The 17,296-nt window shown below is 48.2% G+C and overlaps 1 protein-coding gene across 1 annotated transcript in view; it reads left to right on the top strand.

Annotated features, from left to right (window-relative positions):
• LOC148543425 (histo-blood group ABO system transferase-like) overlaps window positions 1–11,703 on the top strand; it is a 34,309-nt gene extending 22,606 nt beyond the window's left edge. Inside the window, exon 6 of the mRNA XM_088467397.1 lies at window positions 10,944–11,703. Coding sequence (XP_088323523.1) covers window positions 10,944–11,703 — 760 coding nt within the window. The remainder of the gene's footprint in view (window positions 1–10,943) is intronic.
• The last annotated feature ends 5,593 nt before the right edge of the window (window positions 11,704–17,296 follow it).

Raw genomic sequence — 17,296 nt, forward strand, 5'->3', positions numbered from 1 at the left:
TAGGGGTAGCCTTGGGAGAGTCTCGGAGAGTCACATCTCGGAGAGTGCTGGGCACGCCCCCACAGTGACGTGAACAGGGGGTGCCACGAGGCTCCGCCCTGTTCACAGAGGCTCCACCCCTGTCTTTAGTCATTTAAATAGTTTTAACCATCAAATTCTTTTGATGTGATGGTTAGTTACCATCAATTAAAAGTTTGAATGGTGGAAGCCCAGCCATCATTTGAGGGCGGGCTTCCGATGTCCATCCCAGAGCCTGGCCCTGCTAGCTACAGCCATCTCCAAATGTCATTAGCAATTGTAGCCTATAGGCTATACTCAGCAGCATTTGCCTGGAGAGAGTTCTATAGGATCCAACCGCTGCACCCATTGCTTATGCGTGCGTGGTCAGCAGACCCTGCATTTACAGTAGTGCACCCAGCTCCTGTTTGTTTGTTTTTACTGTGCATCTCGACTGTGGGCCTGATTCAGAGATGGACGTTTTTTTTTTGTGCAGCCTCCTGGCTGCTCGCATAGCTGTGGGTGACCACCCACAGCTATTGCGAGCGGCCAGGATGATGGTTGCGATGGTCAAGACCATCACAACCATCGGGGCTTGCGACGAGACCCTTGTGATAGGGTCTCGTCTGCCACAAGCCCCAGAGAGCTTCTGGCTCTAATAGAGCCGGAAGCTCTCCCACTGACATCACTGGTGATGTCAGTGGGGCCGCCCACAAACGGCAGGCATTCGCATGGGAATGCCTCCGTTTGTGAAGCCACCCCCCGCCACGCCTACAGAAACTGGGCGAGCTGTCGATCAACATCGACAGCCGCCCCTTTTGTAGTGAGCCACGGAGCGAGAGAATTTCTCTCTCACTTCGGGGCTTGCGCACGTGCAGTGCGGTCTCGCTGCGCGTGCACAGAGCACACCATCGACTCAAGCGCTTTGCGAGCGGGTCTGAATCAGGCCCAGTGTTCATACAGAGATGGAGTTGCGATTTCTGACGTACGAAGATGGTTCGTCTTATGGGAGTGTTATGGGAGTGTCGCTAAAGTATTAGCATACAAGACGCTCAATCACTCATATTGCAGGCTGTACTCAGAGGGAAAAAAATCTCCATGTGCCATAGGGCTGGTGCAAGTTTCGATGGTGCCACCGGCGGTGGCGCCTGAAGATGAACAAAGCGGTGTTACATAATCTAAAGACACTCAAAGTGGGCGCCTCAGTCTTTGCATATTAAAACGCACTCTTGTATAACAGGGGAAGGGCTGATACTACCGTTAGCATAACGTCGCAGACAAGACTACGGCATGATGGTGCTAAAGCAGTTGCAGCATCTCGCACCCCCGAATCAGCTTGCTTGTGTGGCAGAATGGCTGATGCCAGCGCTCAGAGCGTGTTACTCTTTTTAATTTGCTCAGTGCATCTCCCACACTCCCAGTTGCTGCCGGCTGGTGTAATATAATATATGCAAATTAGTGGCCTATTTAATAGGATGTTATGGTGCATACACATGGTCAGATTTGTCAGATCATCGATTTCCTTGAACGATAACCATGAACAATTTGAACGATTTTATCAACGATGAACGATGAATGATTTCTGACACTATTTAAAATGAATGAAATCGCTGAAACACAGTCGATGCCAGATATCGTTATCTGACATGCGGGCACAGGCATCGTTGGTCGATGCATGCCCAACATGTCAACGATATGAATGATTGAACGATTTTTACAATCGTTATCGTTCATATCTGAGAACAAATCTGACCGTGTGTAGGCATCATAAGACCTTGCCAGATCATTGACTCCACATTTGTATGTCCAGCTTTTCATCAGCTTATATCTGTCTTATTGTTTCTGGGATTTTCTGCTAATTCTAAAGGTGTATACACACACACACAACGATTTTTTGAATGATTATCTATAACGATATCGTTTTTCGCTCAATCGTTGAAAAAATCGCTCACTTTCTGAGTTAAAACGATAAACGATTATCGTTCATGCGCGTTCTCATTTGTAGTTTGTAGTTCAGTCAGACTGACCAACTCAACTATTTTCAGTAAGAGAATATGCAAAAATCGTTTGTAGTTCAAAAAAAATCATTCATTGCATTTAGTACATGAATGATTTTAGTAAATGATTTTCGTCTATTTTTCCCTTGAAAAAATGAATGAAAATCGTTTACTAAAATTGTTCATTTACTAAATCGTTGTGTGTGTATGCAGCTTAAGGGGTAAATTTACTAAAGTGATAGTTTTTAGAAGTGAGTTTTAAAAGTGATGTTGCCCATAGCAACCAATCAGATTCTAGCTATTATCTTCTAGAAGGTGCTAGTTAAATGTTAAGTAGAATCTGATTGGTTGCTATGGGCAACATCACTTCTAAAACTCACTTCTAAAAACTTTCACTTTTCACTTTAGTAAAAACGATGTAAGTAATAAGAAATACATTGGTTTATTGCTTCTAACCCTTAACAACCTTGTATAGCTTACTTAACTTAAACTAATAAATAACGACACAGACAACAAGAGCTTGGCTAAAAGGTCACAGCTTTTATTTATAATTAATTAACCTAACCAGGGTGGCAAAGAGATGCTGCAGGCTCAGTTCTAGCTTTTACTTTGCTCAAAATACTCGGGGAACGACTGACACGTCCCCCCTCTAGACGTACTAACACTGCGAGGGTCCCACTTCCCTCCTGGGCCAATCCGAGACGCTTTCGTACAAAAAGCGCCCGGGTCCCCCCGTGCGGACCATGACAAATTTGCCAGGTTCATCGAGGGCAAGTGCCCCCACAACGTATCTTACGCCACATAAAGCCACTGAGCTGCAGCATACTCCCGCCATGCTGCGCCTCCCCTGAATTGGGAAGAAAAAGTTAGTATGACACAACATAAACAGTAACGGGTGGGATGGTGGGTTTCAAAGATCCAGGAACCAAGAGACTGTCCATGCTCACACAAGCCAATATATACTGATCATCTGACCACTCCTTCAAACAATATCATTGGCTCCACCAACCAGCTGACCAGACAGCCTTATAATCTGCCCAGCAACAAGGCTGACCTCAACATCCATACAGCAAAAAACATAGTATTCTTAGTTATACTCATGCTTATCCAGCCTTCGCATACTATGAACATTTTTCGTTGAACGATTTTCTTTCAGTTTTTCCCTTGAATAAGTGAATGAAAATCGTTTTACAAAGTAGTTGGTTTTACTTTACATAATAAATGATTTTCTGTGTGTTGAAAGAAAAATGTTGCAACTTCTATTGAAAATTGTTCAGTTGGCCAGTCTGACTGAACTGCAAACTACAATCGACAAACGTGAATGCGCATGAACGAAAATCGTTCATCGTTTATCGTTTTACACTGAACAATTTTTTGAACGATTGAACGATAACGACGTTGTTATAGTTAAATCGTTCAAAAAATCGTTGTGTGTGTACGCACCTAGAGTCTTTGGCTCCAGAGGCTGGCAGCAGGGCCGAAGCTAGGATATCTGTCACCGGGTGCAAGGTAGCAATTTTGCGCCCCCTCCCTTCCCGTACCTGGATTTTGTCCTTCTCCTCCATAAGGCAGTGCCACACATCAAAATGTCCATTACACATTATGCCACACACTGTAATGCCCATTACCAAAGTGCCACTTACATATTTGCCTGACACCATTTTATGCCCCACAGTAAGGCTTCTAATTACTTTAAAATTACCTGCTCGTTGCCATGGGGTTTCATGCTTGTTGCCATGGGGGTTTATGCTTGTTGCCAGGGGTTACATGCTCGTTGCCAGGGGGTTTCATTCTTGCTGTCAGGGGATTTATGCTCATTACCAGGGGTTCCATGCTCATTGCCAGAGGTTTCATGCTTGTTGCCAGGGGGTTTATGCTCATTGCCAGGGGTTACATGCTCATTGCCAGGAGTTACATGCTCATTGCCATGGGGTTACATGCTCGTTGCCAGGGAGTTTCATGCTTGTTGTCAGGGGATTTATGGTTACCAGGGGTTCCATGCTCGTTGCCAGGGGTTACATGCTTGTTGCCAGGTGGTTTATGCTCATTGCTAGGGGTTACATGCACATTGCCATGGGGTTTATGCTCGTTGCCCGGGGGTTTTCATGCTCATTGCCAGGGGATTTCATACTCCTTGCCATGGGGCTTCATGTTCATTTCCAGGGGGGTTTATGCTCGTTGCCACAGGGGTTTATGTTTGTTGCCAGGGGATTTCACGCATACCTCTCAACATGACCCTCTCCAGGAGGGACACAATGCTCTGGTCCTGGACTTCCCTGGTAAGAGGTGGGGCTGCAGCGCAGTTCAAAATTCAAAAAGGGGAGCCAGACCAACTGTCATTTCACACGCTGCCAAACATCACTGGCCGGGACTCACTGGCAGTTGGTGTGACTCCCCTATTTGAATTTTGGACTGTGCTGCAGCCCCACCCCTGGAGCCACCACCAATCATAAATTACCAGGGAAGTCCAGGACCAGAGCATTGTGTTCCTCCTGGAGAGGGTCATGTTGGGAGGTATGTTTCACGGGAGAAGATGCAGCTTTCAGCATCTTCTCCCGGCAGCGCCAGCGTTCCCGGCACTTCCGGGAATGCTGTGTGCATTGCGCTCTGCTAACAGACACTAGAGGTCCAGTAGGATCTATAGCATCTGACTCCTCCATGGCAGCGGCCACTTTTGCATGGCCGTCTTCAGCAGAGTCCATGCGGACGGCTAGTCCACATGGAATCTGCTGAAAATGGCCATCCAAAAATGGCCACCGCCAAGGAGGAGACATACACTAGAGGTCCAGTAAGGATCTCTAGGATTTGTCTCCTCTTTGGCGGCGGCCATTTTTGGATGGCTGTTTTCTGAATCTGCAGCCCCCAAGCCACCGCGAGCCAGCTTTTTCACCCCCCGCAATCCGGCACCCGGTGCACGTGCACCTCTAGCCCCCCCTAGTTGCGGCCCTGGCTGGCAGCCATATCCTGGAGCTGCAGTTACTGAAAACGTTGCTATTTGACAATGTGCAGTCTGAAAACACAACCGTATGTTCAACATGTGCATGTTCTATTATATTAATATAAGGCTGTATTCTATTTAATTATTAGCTTACAGTATATCTCACATTTGATCATTTGCATTTCACTGTTAAGCTTTGCCTGTGGGTTTCTGGTGTAAATAAAGCACTTTAGAAATTTCTTTAACGTGCTGCTGCTATTTACACCACAGCTATGCTCATGACTATTAGGGGTAAATTTACTAAAACTCGAGTTTGGTCGAGATGACAATCTTGGGTGAGTTTAGGCATGTTTTTCATCTTGCAAATTTACTAAAGACAAACTTGGGTGAGTTTGGGAGAGAGTTCTCACTAGTAAAACTCGGGTAAGATTGCAAACTCGAAACAACTCACCATCGGGCAAACTTGGAAGTATTTTTCATGTAAGAAATACAACTCGCAAATTTACTAAGAATCGAGATTACAATATCGAGTGAGATTGTAGCAGTCTCGTAGAGAAATTTACGTTTCAAACACTCCACCACCTGAGCTGCGAGTTTGGCAGAAACATACACAGATCAGTGTGATTTGTGTATGTTTCTGCATGTGTACTTAGAGGTCATTCAGACCCGCTCGTGAGCAAAGGATGCTCGCAAGCGGGTCGATGTTGCCCCACTGCGCATGCGCATGATGGAGGGAGCTCCGTCGTGCATATGCGCGAGACCCGGATAGCGACGGGCTCTCCGTCGCTCCGGGTCTCGCACCAAAGGGGGCGTGCTGTTGATGTTGATTGACAGCACGCCCCCTTTGGTGGGCATGCCGGGGGCGTGGCTGCCAGATGGAGGCGTTCCCATGGGAACGCCTACCGTCTGAAGCCGGCCCCACTGACATCACTAGTGATGTCAGTGGGAGTGATTTTGGCTCTGATAGAGCCAAAATCACTCCTGGGCTTGCAGCAGCGAGACCCTACCGCAGGGTCTCGTCGCAAGCCCGATGGTCGCGATGGTCTTTGACCATCGCGACCATCTTTTTGACCGCTCGCATATGCTGTGGGTGGTCACCCACAGCTATGCGAGCGGGCAGGAGGCTGCTCCATTTTCAGATAGGAGGGCACTGATTCAGAGCGAGCGCTTTGGTCAGAGCGTTCAGCTCTGAATCAGACCCTTAGTTTAAAGTGTTTTTATTAAAAAAAAATGACGAAGTGTCCCCCCCCAAAAGACATATACAGCCCTGGACTGGTCAGCAGTACTGGTTCCTAAAATTACGGGGAACAAAACGAGTAGGGTTCCACCGTAATTTAGGAACCAGCACCTGGCTTCAGGGCCAGTCCTGGTTTTAAATATATGAGGGAAAAATTGCATAGGGGTCCCCCTATATTTAAAACCAGCACCAGACCGGGGTGTAATTCCACAGCAAGGATACTCTATCACCAGGTCTCCATGGCCAAAGCATTCGCACCCCAAGCCAGATCACCCCTAGAAGGGGTCCCCCCTCTCCTGAAACCCCAGACTTGGGCTGAAGCCCAGAGCTCTTCCCCGCACCCCTGGAGTGGTGGGTACGGGGGTAACAATGTGTTAAATTGTTACAAACTATTGTATTTTACAGTGGAACTACAGGTGCCAACATGCCTGCCCTTTTGCACTTGTGGAACTACAATTGCCAGCAGGCGGCAGGCACTCGTGTCCCCACTGTAAAATAAATAGTTAAAAAAAGACAGAACACACACTGTATATAGTAAAGCTTTATTACATACCTACCTCACTTACACATACTTACCTACTGCCAGCTGGTCTGTCCCCTTGCCCAATCCAATGGGTGTACCTGAAAAAAAGATCTGATACTCACCTCTATCCTCGCGCTGGTCTCCGTAGCATCCAGGGGTCTTGGCAGCATAACAAACCGAGTAACGGAACATACCGGACAAGTATTGGTATGTGTTGTCACATACTGGATCAGGCTGAAGCAGCAGAGGAAGGTGCAGGCATGATTTTTTAGCATTTGTCACTGAGAGTTAACCCAGGAATTAGCAGATAATGCCTGCACGATATTCAGACTGTTTAGCTTAGGTCACGCGCAAGGTGTGTAAAACCGCTTGTCTAAACAACTATTAAGGCAATTCATCCCTATTTGGCCAATAAAGTACTTTAAAAAATAAAAGTAGCAAAAGTACATGGTTAAAAATGGTCTGCAAATAATTTTACTTGGGGAGAATAAGAAAATGGAGATGGTTTACAGTTAACACAATTGTTGTGTATAGTTTATGTGACGTATTAGACAGGTCACCATGATATGTGAAATAGGCCCAGCGACAGGGGGGTTCAAAGGGGACACCTGTACCGGGCCCCAAGAGACCGAGGGACCCTGACCCCTCAGGAATTTGGGGAGCCCCGCAGTGGCGTAACTAGGGTATTTGGAGCCCAGGGCAAATTTGAAAAGGGAGCCCCCCCACCCCGATATGTGCGCGCGCGGAAAAAAATGGACGTGGTCACTTAAAAATGGGGCGTGTCAACATGACACACCCCTTTATTTTCACGCTGAACATTCCTATCCATATAAACCTTAACCCCAGTAGTACCCCTTATACAGTACCCCCAGTATGCAGTTGTGGTCTCTCTTATGCAGGCCCATAGTAGTGCCCCTTATACAGTATCCCCAGTAGTGGTCCCCCTTATACAGCCCCCAATTAGTTCCCCTTACTCAGTGCCCCCAGTAGTGGTCCCCCCAAATGCAGTGCCCTATGTAGTGTTCCCCCTTATGCAGTGCCCCCAGAAGCAGTCCCCACAATGCAGTGCACCCAGTAGTGGTATCCCCTTATGCAGTGCCCTTTATATAGTGCCCCCCAGCAGTAGTCCCCCCCATGCAGGTTTCCCAGTAGTGGTCCCCCTTATGTAGGCACCCAGTAGTGATCCCCCCTATCTAGTGCCCCCTGTAGTGGTCCCCGCAGTGCCCCTAGCAGTAAGCCCCTTATATAGTGCCCCTAGCAGTAGTCCCCCCCTCCCATGCAGTGCCCCCAGTAGTGGTCCCCCTGATGCAGGCTCCCAGTAGTGACCCCCCCTATCCAGTGGTCCCTGTAGTGGTTCTTCCTGTTATTGCCCCCAGTTGTGGTCCCCCCAGTGCAGTGCCCCTAGTAGTAGGCCCCTTTTATAATGCCCCCAGTAGTAGTTCTCCCCCCCCAAGTAGTGGTCCCCAGTTGAGGTTCCCCCTCCCGATTAAGTGCCCCCTGTAATAACCCCCCCCAGTAGAGGTCCTCCCAATAATGGTGCCCCCAGTAATGGCCCCCCCCAGTAGAGGTCCTCCTAATAATGATGCCCCCAGTAGTAGCCCCCCCGTTGTGCCCCCACCCCAGTAGAGGTCCCCCCAGTGGTAGCCACCCCCGTTGTGCCCCCAGTAGTGCTGACAGGTTTTTAAAAATATATATATATAAACATACTTACCTGAATCCACGCTGCTGCTGCTCCTCCAGTCCGCGACGCCGCTCCCGCCGCCGCCGCCCGCCAGTCCTCCCGGGCTGGCACGCTCAGCATAATGGGACAGACGTCATGACGTCTGTCCCATTACCCACTGCAGGAGCCGGACGGAAGTCCGGCTCTTGCAGTGGGTGCTGCAGCAGTCAATGAGAGTCTATCTGACTCTCATTGGCTGCTGTTTAACACACGCATCGCCGCCAGCGCTGGCGGCGATGCATGTGTTATGCACAGCCTGAGCCCGCCTCCTGGCGCTATTGGGCAAGCGCTCAGGGGGAGGGAACAGGCTCAGGTGTGCAGCACAGGACCGGAGCTGGAAGCCTAGCGCCGGTCCTGTGTAAATGTGTAGCGCTGACCGCACTCATTGCGGTCGGCGCTATACTGGTGGCTAACTAGGGCGGGCCGGACCGTGGCCGGCGGCATCCCCCCGCGCCGCCGGTCCCACGGCACCCAGGGCACGCATCCTGCCCGACCCCCCCTAGTTACGCCACTGGAGCCCAGGTCATGTGTCCCCCTTGCCTCTGCCACCTGCTGTGTAAGTTGCTTATACAGCAGCTGGCAGAGGCAACAGTAAGCAGGGCACCTGACCCAGCACAGTTGCTGCAGCTAGAACCACCATGGTCGGCACAGGCAGAGTCAAGGATGGAGGATAGCAGCCGGTGCAGCGTGCATGACGTCATTACGTTGCGCCACTGGACCAGGGGGGAGCCGCCGGCCAGGCCGAGTCTGGGTCACCAGGAAAGAGTAAAACAGGCAGCTCAGCAGGTAAGTGTGGTGCGGGGCCAAGCTGGGCTAGAAAATCATAGGGCAGGCTGCAGGTGGTGAGGAGCTGCAGTTGGAGGGGTGGTGACAGACATGGGGGCTGGGGTAGAGGGGGTGTAAAAGACACAGGTCATGTGGGAGAGGGGGTGTAAGAGACACAGGGGCTAGGTTAGAGGGGGAGCAAAAGACACAGAGGCTAGTGGAGAGGGGGATGTAAAAGACAGGGGCTGGGGGAGAGGGGGGATGTAAAAGTCAGGGGCTGGGGTAGAGGGGGGGTGTAAAAGACACAGGGGCTGGGGTGAGGGGGTGTAAAAGACACAGGGGCTGGGGGAGAGGGGGGATGTAAAAGACAGGGGCTGGGGGAGAGGGGGATGTAAAAGACACGGGGCTGGGGTGAGGGGGTGTAAAAGACACAGGGGCTGGGGGAGAGGAGGGGTGTAAAAGACACAGGGGCTAGGGGAGATGGGGGTGTAAAAGACACAGGGGTTGGGGAGAGGCGGGGTGTAAAAGACATAGAGGCTGGGGGAGATGTGGGTGTGTGACAGACACGGGCTGGGGAAGAGGCAGGTGACTGACATGGGCTGATAAAAAGGAGGGGGGCACAGGGCAGGGACAAATCAAGCACGTGGAAACACGTGGGCTGGGGAAATGAGAGCTGAGAAACATGGGTGCTCAGGAACAAAGATAAAGGAAGGCTTGGGGGGATAATAATGCTGAGAGATACAGGCGATATGAGTGGATGGCTGCAGATGGAGAGACACAGGGGATGAGGCTGGAGACAGAAATGGTACTGGAGTGAAGAGGGTTAAGGCTGGTGCAACACAGACAAGGATAAGGCTGAGAGACACAGGGGATGGTCCAAATGCCATCTTGCATGTACTTACTGAGAGGGGATAGGGGGCCCCAAAAACATGAGTGTACCGGGCCCCAAGATTTCTGTTGCTGCCCCTGATGTCGAGCTCAACTGAATTGAATTTGAATTATTTTTATTTTACATTGTAGTTTGTATTATTTTTTATGTAGGCATACTTTACAAGGCTTCACAGCATAACCTTTTCAAAGAGGTTGTAAATAATTTGGGTTCCATACAAAAGGTCGACAATGATTTGGTCAACACCAGAAGGTCAACTTCGAAGAAGATTGACAGTACAGAAGGTTGACAGGTACAAAAGGTCGACCTGAAAATGGTCGACGCAGAAATGGTCAACCCATTTTTTGTTAGGGTTAATCACTTACCGGTGGGTTAGCTAGGCACTAGGAAGGATGGTTATGGTTAGGCACGTACCCCTATGGTTAGGGTTATGCACTAGGAGGGATGGTTAGGATTAGGCACCAAGGGGAGGTTTAAGTTAAAGATTAGGGTTAGAAGAAAAAAAAATGCCTCGACCATTTGTGTTGTCAACCATTGCCATGTCGACTTATTGAACCTGTCGACTTTCTGTATTGTATTCCTTTTGTCATATTAAACTTTTTCCATGTCAACATTTTGGTGTTGATCAAGTTAGTGTTGACCTTTTTATTGCTGACTTTTTGTATCACACCAATTAATTCTAATAACACCAACTATGAAGTTATTTTATCTTGCTAGTCATTAAATTAGCCTTGTCCTATTACTTTTGGTTTTCATATCATGTAAAGATATCCCTTACCTCATATTCTCTATCTGTACTAGACAGTTTTTTCCTAAAGCCTCACATTATGCATTTTGTTTTATAACACACTGTTATTTGCCTTTATTCATTTTTTAGATACGTAATGTTTTTAAAAACATTTATTGAAACGGCTGAAAAGTTCTTCATGGTGGGCCACAAGGTCAACTATTACGTGTTCACTGATCATGCCAACGAGACCTTCAATTTCACCCTTGCCGAGGGGAGACAATTGGTCATTCTGGAGGTACCTGCCTATAAAAGGTGGCAGGATGTTACCATGAGGCGGATGGAGATGATACGAGACTTTTCTATTAAGCGTTTTATCAATGAGGTGGACTACTTGGTCTGCGTGGACGTAGACATGATCTTCCACAATTATATTGGGGTGGAGATCCTAAGTAACGTCTTTGGGGCTTTACATCCCGGCTTCTTTATGGCATCGAATATGCAGTTTACCTATGAGCGAAGGCCACAATCCATGGGCAACATTTCATTTGGTTTTGGTGACTTTTATTATACTGGAGCATATTTCGGGGGTATAATAGATGAGGTCATCAAATTGACAAACTACTGCCACAATGCCATGATGATTGACAAAGAGAATCACATTGAGGCCCTTTGGCATGATGAGAGCTATTTAAACAAATATTTTTTATCCAACAAACCAACAAAAATCCTTTCTCCCGAATACAACTGGAACAATTATTATGGTTCCCCTGCTGTTGTGAAAATCAAGAGGTTTCTTGTTTTAGAGAAAGATTACAGTAAAGTTAGATTCAGACGGGAAATCAACGACCGAGAGATAAACAATGCTTCAAATACAAAGAATATCAACTGGACTGTTGGAAGCTATTAATAGGTAAATGTTTAAAACAATGTGCATGACTTAAATAAGAGACAGGCTTCTCTTACTTAAACAATATTTATTGCAGCAAACCTTCAAAGCGACAATATATATAGATATAAAATGTAACAAAACAATTATATAAGTAAAAATGTTTCTAGTTGATTGAGCTGCAATAGCAAGCAAGATTACATTTTCAACCTGAATGTTATACCCAAGTTCCAGTCTAGAATGATATCCGGAGGTATAGCCTCCCAGGTTAACAGAATGTTCTCTATTAATTGTGCTATTAAACACAATTGCTCACCAAAAAAGGTGCAATAGTATGTCTCCTCATAGTTAAGGCGCATATCCAATTGCCGACAATGAAGGACCGCACGATAACGATATCGTTCAGTCGTTCATTATACTGTGCAGTGCCCACACTGAACGATATGTCATTCAGTGCAGGCACCCTCCCTCATCCCCGAACATGCTCAACCTGACGATCTCGTCAGGTTGACCGTCTTGTTCAGGCGATGAGCGATGCCGACAACGACCAGCGGGAGCGCGCTTCGCTGGTCATTACCGACATATCCACTGCACGATTAATGAACGATAACGATGCCGTAATCGTTCAATCCTCCATTTATACCACCAAGTGGATACGCGGCTTTAGTTTGCAGCTAAATAGTGCGGGTGCCGGTGGAGTTTGAATCGGCAGCGGTAGTGCCACAGCAGCAGTAGGGCACTGATAAGATGTCTGTCCTCCGATGCACACTGGGCCAGTGGCGTTCTCTCCTAGAGTGTGCTGACTGGATCTGCTGAATGTTAGTACCATTAAGATCAGATCACTTTCCGCAGTAATAAAGGGCATCCAGGTAGCTTGCGGTTAAGCAAAGATGAAAGTCCCGGACACAACAGAGGTATATAGCTGGGGCAGGCTGAGGTGAAAATACAGCTCAGACAGCAGCTCCAACTGGAAGTAACCCATTGATTGATGCGTTTCACTCCTCACTCAGATCTTTTTCAAGACAAGGGTTTTCCTTTCTCAATCCTCCTCTTTGTAGCTTACTTAATTTTTTTTTTTTTCACAGTTGGGTTTAATTGCTTCAAATTCATGATATCTGTTTATAAGAGTGCAAATAGGAATGTTGCATTTATAATCCTGCATTAGAACAAAAGACTACGCATAGGATTATACCTCAATTGTACAATGATATTTTACTGACGCCATTGTCTTTTTTATTATATTTATTTCAATGTTTTTGTTTTAGTTCCCCTCTCCTAATATTCCGATCTAATATCATTCCATATATCCATCTTGTCTGCACATTGAGGACCTCATTCAGAGTTGGTCATAAGTGGCCGCTCAGTCATACGCATCCGATGTTTCCAGACCACGCATGCGCACGGTTAGTTGTGCGCATGTGCGTACAAGACCTTGCAATACAAAATGCTGACGATCGTATGTACGAGCAGGAAGTGGCTTCCGAGAGTTGATTGACATGAAAGGCCGTTGTGGGAGTTGACGGGGGTGGTGGTCTGAAAACGCAGGCGTTCCTCACCGTTTTCAGGGCGTTTTAGGGGCGTGCATAATTTACCTGCTACGACTGACATAGAAGGCTGGAAGTAGTAAAATGTCACTCTACGAGCAGGTTTGAGGCCTGGCTGATCGTATAGCTTGAGGTAGGGTATGTGCTCTCTCAAGCCCCAGAGTACAATCGATACTATCGAATATTATTGATGTTAGGATTGATGTTTCTATTTTGAGCCACACAATTCAAGCAGCCAATAATCGTTTGTTGAAGCTAATAACACTGCTAATTGGCTTGTAATTGATTCAGCTGCGTTAGCATTAGAGAATAATAAGAATAAATATATTTCATGGGGATGGCTTATTCTGTGCGTTTTTTTGTTAATTTTAACATGCATTTAACAGCAACACAACATTATTATTCCAAAATCCGGGTTTAAAATCTTTTTTATTTACAAACGCACTACCAGTAATACATCAGCATGAACTAAATGACATTTGAACAATACAACACAAGAGGCCGCAACCATCAGAAGAAAATTAACATACAGCGACTGACAACAACTGACGATTGACTCGATCGCTAGCTGCTATCACTCGCTAGCTAGAGGAGGTGCATTGTTCACGTATGGGCGTCACTTTGGTTGCGACCGACCGGCCGTGCGATTGCTTCCTTTTTCAGTTTTTTGGTCATTAGGCGTACGACCGAGCAGCTGCTTACGACCGACTCTGAATAAGGTGCTGAGTTCCTCCCCTGCTACTGACCCTTAGTTAGGTTACCGCCACAAAACGCGTTATGCACTCTAAGGGGTAGACTTTCTAAAACTTCTAAAAAGGAAAAGTGGAGGTCTTTCCCATAGCAACCAATAATATTGCAGCTACCATTTGTGACACCCCTATATTTTTGGATATTGCGTGGGATGGTGTCTCAACTCTTACCGGATTCTGGGTCCTGTTGATCTTTTTCATGGTTTAGGGAGGTAAGAAAGAGGGTACAGGCAGGCACCAGTAATGTCAAACACAAATTGCTAATTATTTGACCAGATAATAGACAAATAACAATTTATAATATACTCTCAAAACATCTACTAAAGAATCACACTCTAAATACAACAAAGGTTTTATTTAACAGGAACATTCTAAGGGTTGAATACCCATTGATTCGGTGATTACTGGACAGGTAAGAAACTGGGATATAAAAGGGTTAACACTACAATTTAACAACAACAAAGAAATTGTAACAGTATCAGTATCATATAACAGAAATTCATCAAACACTTCTATCACTACAGTAAAGATCTTTAAACTTCCCTTTTCTAGCTACCCCACCAACCCTACTGCAGGCAGGTACATCACTCTCAAAGAATAAGTCCAGCGCTTACTGTATAGATGGTGCACTTCGACTAGGTTGCCCGGGTTATCTGATCTAGAGAGCGTCTATTCCCTTGTAGATTTTTACAGTTACACTTTAGCTTTCATTAGTAGCTGAGAAGCTTAGTAATATGTGGTCCTTCCAGGATGCAGTTTATAGACTGGCGGACTACATGCTGCCGGTCTATATCCCAACACGAGGATCCCGATGGGGGACTTCAGATAGGTATCAAAATACCGACACTTATCTGAATCCCAACACCGGAACGCCGAAAGATGACAGCCAGAACAAGGTAAGTCCGTGGGCGTCCTTAGCGTTAGCCACGAGGGGGGAGGATTAGGTTTAGGATTTGGGGGTTAGGTTAGGGTTACGCACCCCTAGGCGGGAGGGTTAGGCATCACCGAGGATTGGTTAGGGTAAGGAATCACCCGGGAGGTTTAGGGTGCGGGAGGTTAGGCACCCCATAGGGGGACTTAGGGTTAGGCACCAACCCGGGAGTTTTAGGCTTAGGCACCCCTAAGGGAGGGTTAGGGGGGGAGAGGGGAGGGTTAGGCTACTCAGGGGTGCCAAGAGGGTGGCGCAGCGGGAACAGATTACCCGGGCCCGGGTCCGGCACCGCTCCCCCCCTCACAGCAGCCCAGCACACAGCGCCCACTGCAGGAGCCGGAAGGCGGAGCTCATGAGTGAGCTCAAGGCGGCTCTGGCAGTGGGTGCAGCAGCCATCTTCAAAGCTTAGTTACAAAAAGTTACAAGGATATTAATGTTAAAAAAAATCACACAATTACTCGCAAGTTCAGAAATAAAATAAAAGAGAAGAAACAAACCACTCAGACCACGTCGACTTAAGTAGTTCTCGGATGGGACCATCTCATTGGATAATTCTAGATCATCTGTACCTTTTCGATAGCCCCATGCAGAATGAACACTGAGCTACCAGTGTGTCACATTTTTATGCCTGCTTCTCCAGGCACCCCCCCTCACCCCCCTCCCTGGGTTGATTTTAACCCTTGTCAGCGCAGAGTGTATTGTCCAGCTGGCTGAAGCTATAGGGATTCTCGGTCAAGTGAGCAGAGTTCTTTTAATTATACATACAGCTCTTTTAGAAGTTGAGAAGTTTGGGATCACAGACATGTCATTAAACACACACACACTGATCAGGTGAGGGAATACACACAGTGGCGTCACAAGGGGGGTGCGGGTGGTGCGGGCCTCACCGGGTGTCACCCACCAAGGAGGTGACACTAAAAAGCCACACACTCCACCCGCCATCACACAGCTGTCTGCACCCTCCCCTGCCATGAATGAGATGCCCGCAGGGCCGGCAAGAGGGGCGGAGCATATCAGTGGCCATGCAAGGAGTTGGGTCCCGGGCAGGGGTCCGTCCGCTGCGCGCCCACACCCCACCCACTTTTGCGGCCACTGCCCATCCCAGACCGTCACGCTGGAAGGTTTCTTTCTAATTTTTTTTAAGGCAGCGCGCGGCACGTGACATTATGTCGTCACACTGCACCACCACTGCTGAAAGACAGGAGCTCAGGAACCCGCTTCCCGTCACTACGCCACCGCCACCACTGCTGGATGAGAGGAGCCTTCAAGAAGAAGGTAAGTGAAACAAGGTGGCTGTCTGAGGACACAAGGCTGGCTGGCAGAGGACACAAGTGGGGGAAGGTTGGCTGGGGACACAAGTGGGGGCTGGCTGGTGACACAGAGGGGGTGAAGGCTGGCTTGGTACACAAGTGGGGGCTGGCTGGTGACAAATAAGGGGGGAGGCTGGCTGGGGACACAAGTGGGGGAAGGATGGCTGGGGACAAGTGGGGGAAGGATGGCTGAGGACACAGAAGTGGGGGAAGGATGGCTGAGGACACAAGTGGGGGAAGGATGGCTGGGGACTCAAGTGGGGGAAGGATGGCTGGGGATACAGGTGGGGGAAGGATGGCTGGGGACACAGAAGTGGGCAAAAGATGGCTGGGGACACAAGTGGGGGAAGGATGGCTGGGGACACAGAAGTGGGGGAAGGATGGCTGGGGACACAAGTGGGGGAAGGATGGCTGGGGACACAAGTGGGGGAAGGATGGCTAGGGACACAGAAGTGGGCGAAGGATGGCTGGGGACACAAGTGGGGGAAGGATGGCTGGGGACACAAGTGGGGGAAGGATGTCTGGGGACACAGAAGGGGGGAAGGATGGCTGGGGACACAGAAGTGGGGCCTGGCAGTCTGGAGACACAGAAGTGGGGATTGGCTGGCTGGGGACACAGAAGTGGGGGTAGACTGGCGTCATCATGCCCCCGGGTGCGCCTGGCATTCTGGGATGAGCACTGCAGTGTGACTATTTGACACTTGGACTGGTAAGGGGGGAGAGCGCGTGGAGCTGTGCACCTTGGTCCTGATTTTTTTTTTGGTGGAGGTGTCACCATGAGTTACAGCACCGGGTGACACCAACCCTAGTGATGCCTCTGAATACACCCCTCTGCAGACTGAGTGTCTGTGGGTATAAACAACCACTCTTTGATCTCTGGGCCTGATTCAGACCCACTCCCTATGCTGCGATCGCACGCAGCGAGCGTATATATGCAAAACAAACGATCGCACGCACACCACAATGCAAACACACACACGCCCAGCCACAATTAAAAACACCCACCGTAGTCTGCGTAGGAACATCACGTTTCTCCTTGCGATGCATTCACTCCTGAAATCAGCAGATTCATCATTCCTC

Source organism: Taudactylus pleione, unplaced genomic scaffold (genome assembly GCF_031769625.1).
Source record: "Taudactylus pleione unplaced genomic scaffold, aTauple2 ptg000003l, whole genome shotgun sequence".
In the NCBI taxonomy this organism is placed as follows: domain Eukaryota; kingdom Metazoa; phylum Chordata; class Amphibia; order Anura; family Myobatrachidae; genus Taudactylus; species Taudactylus pleione.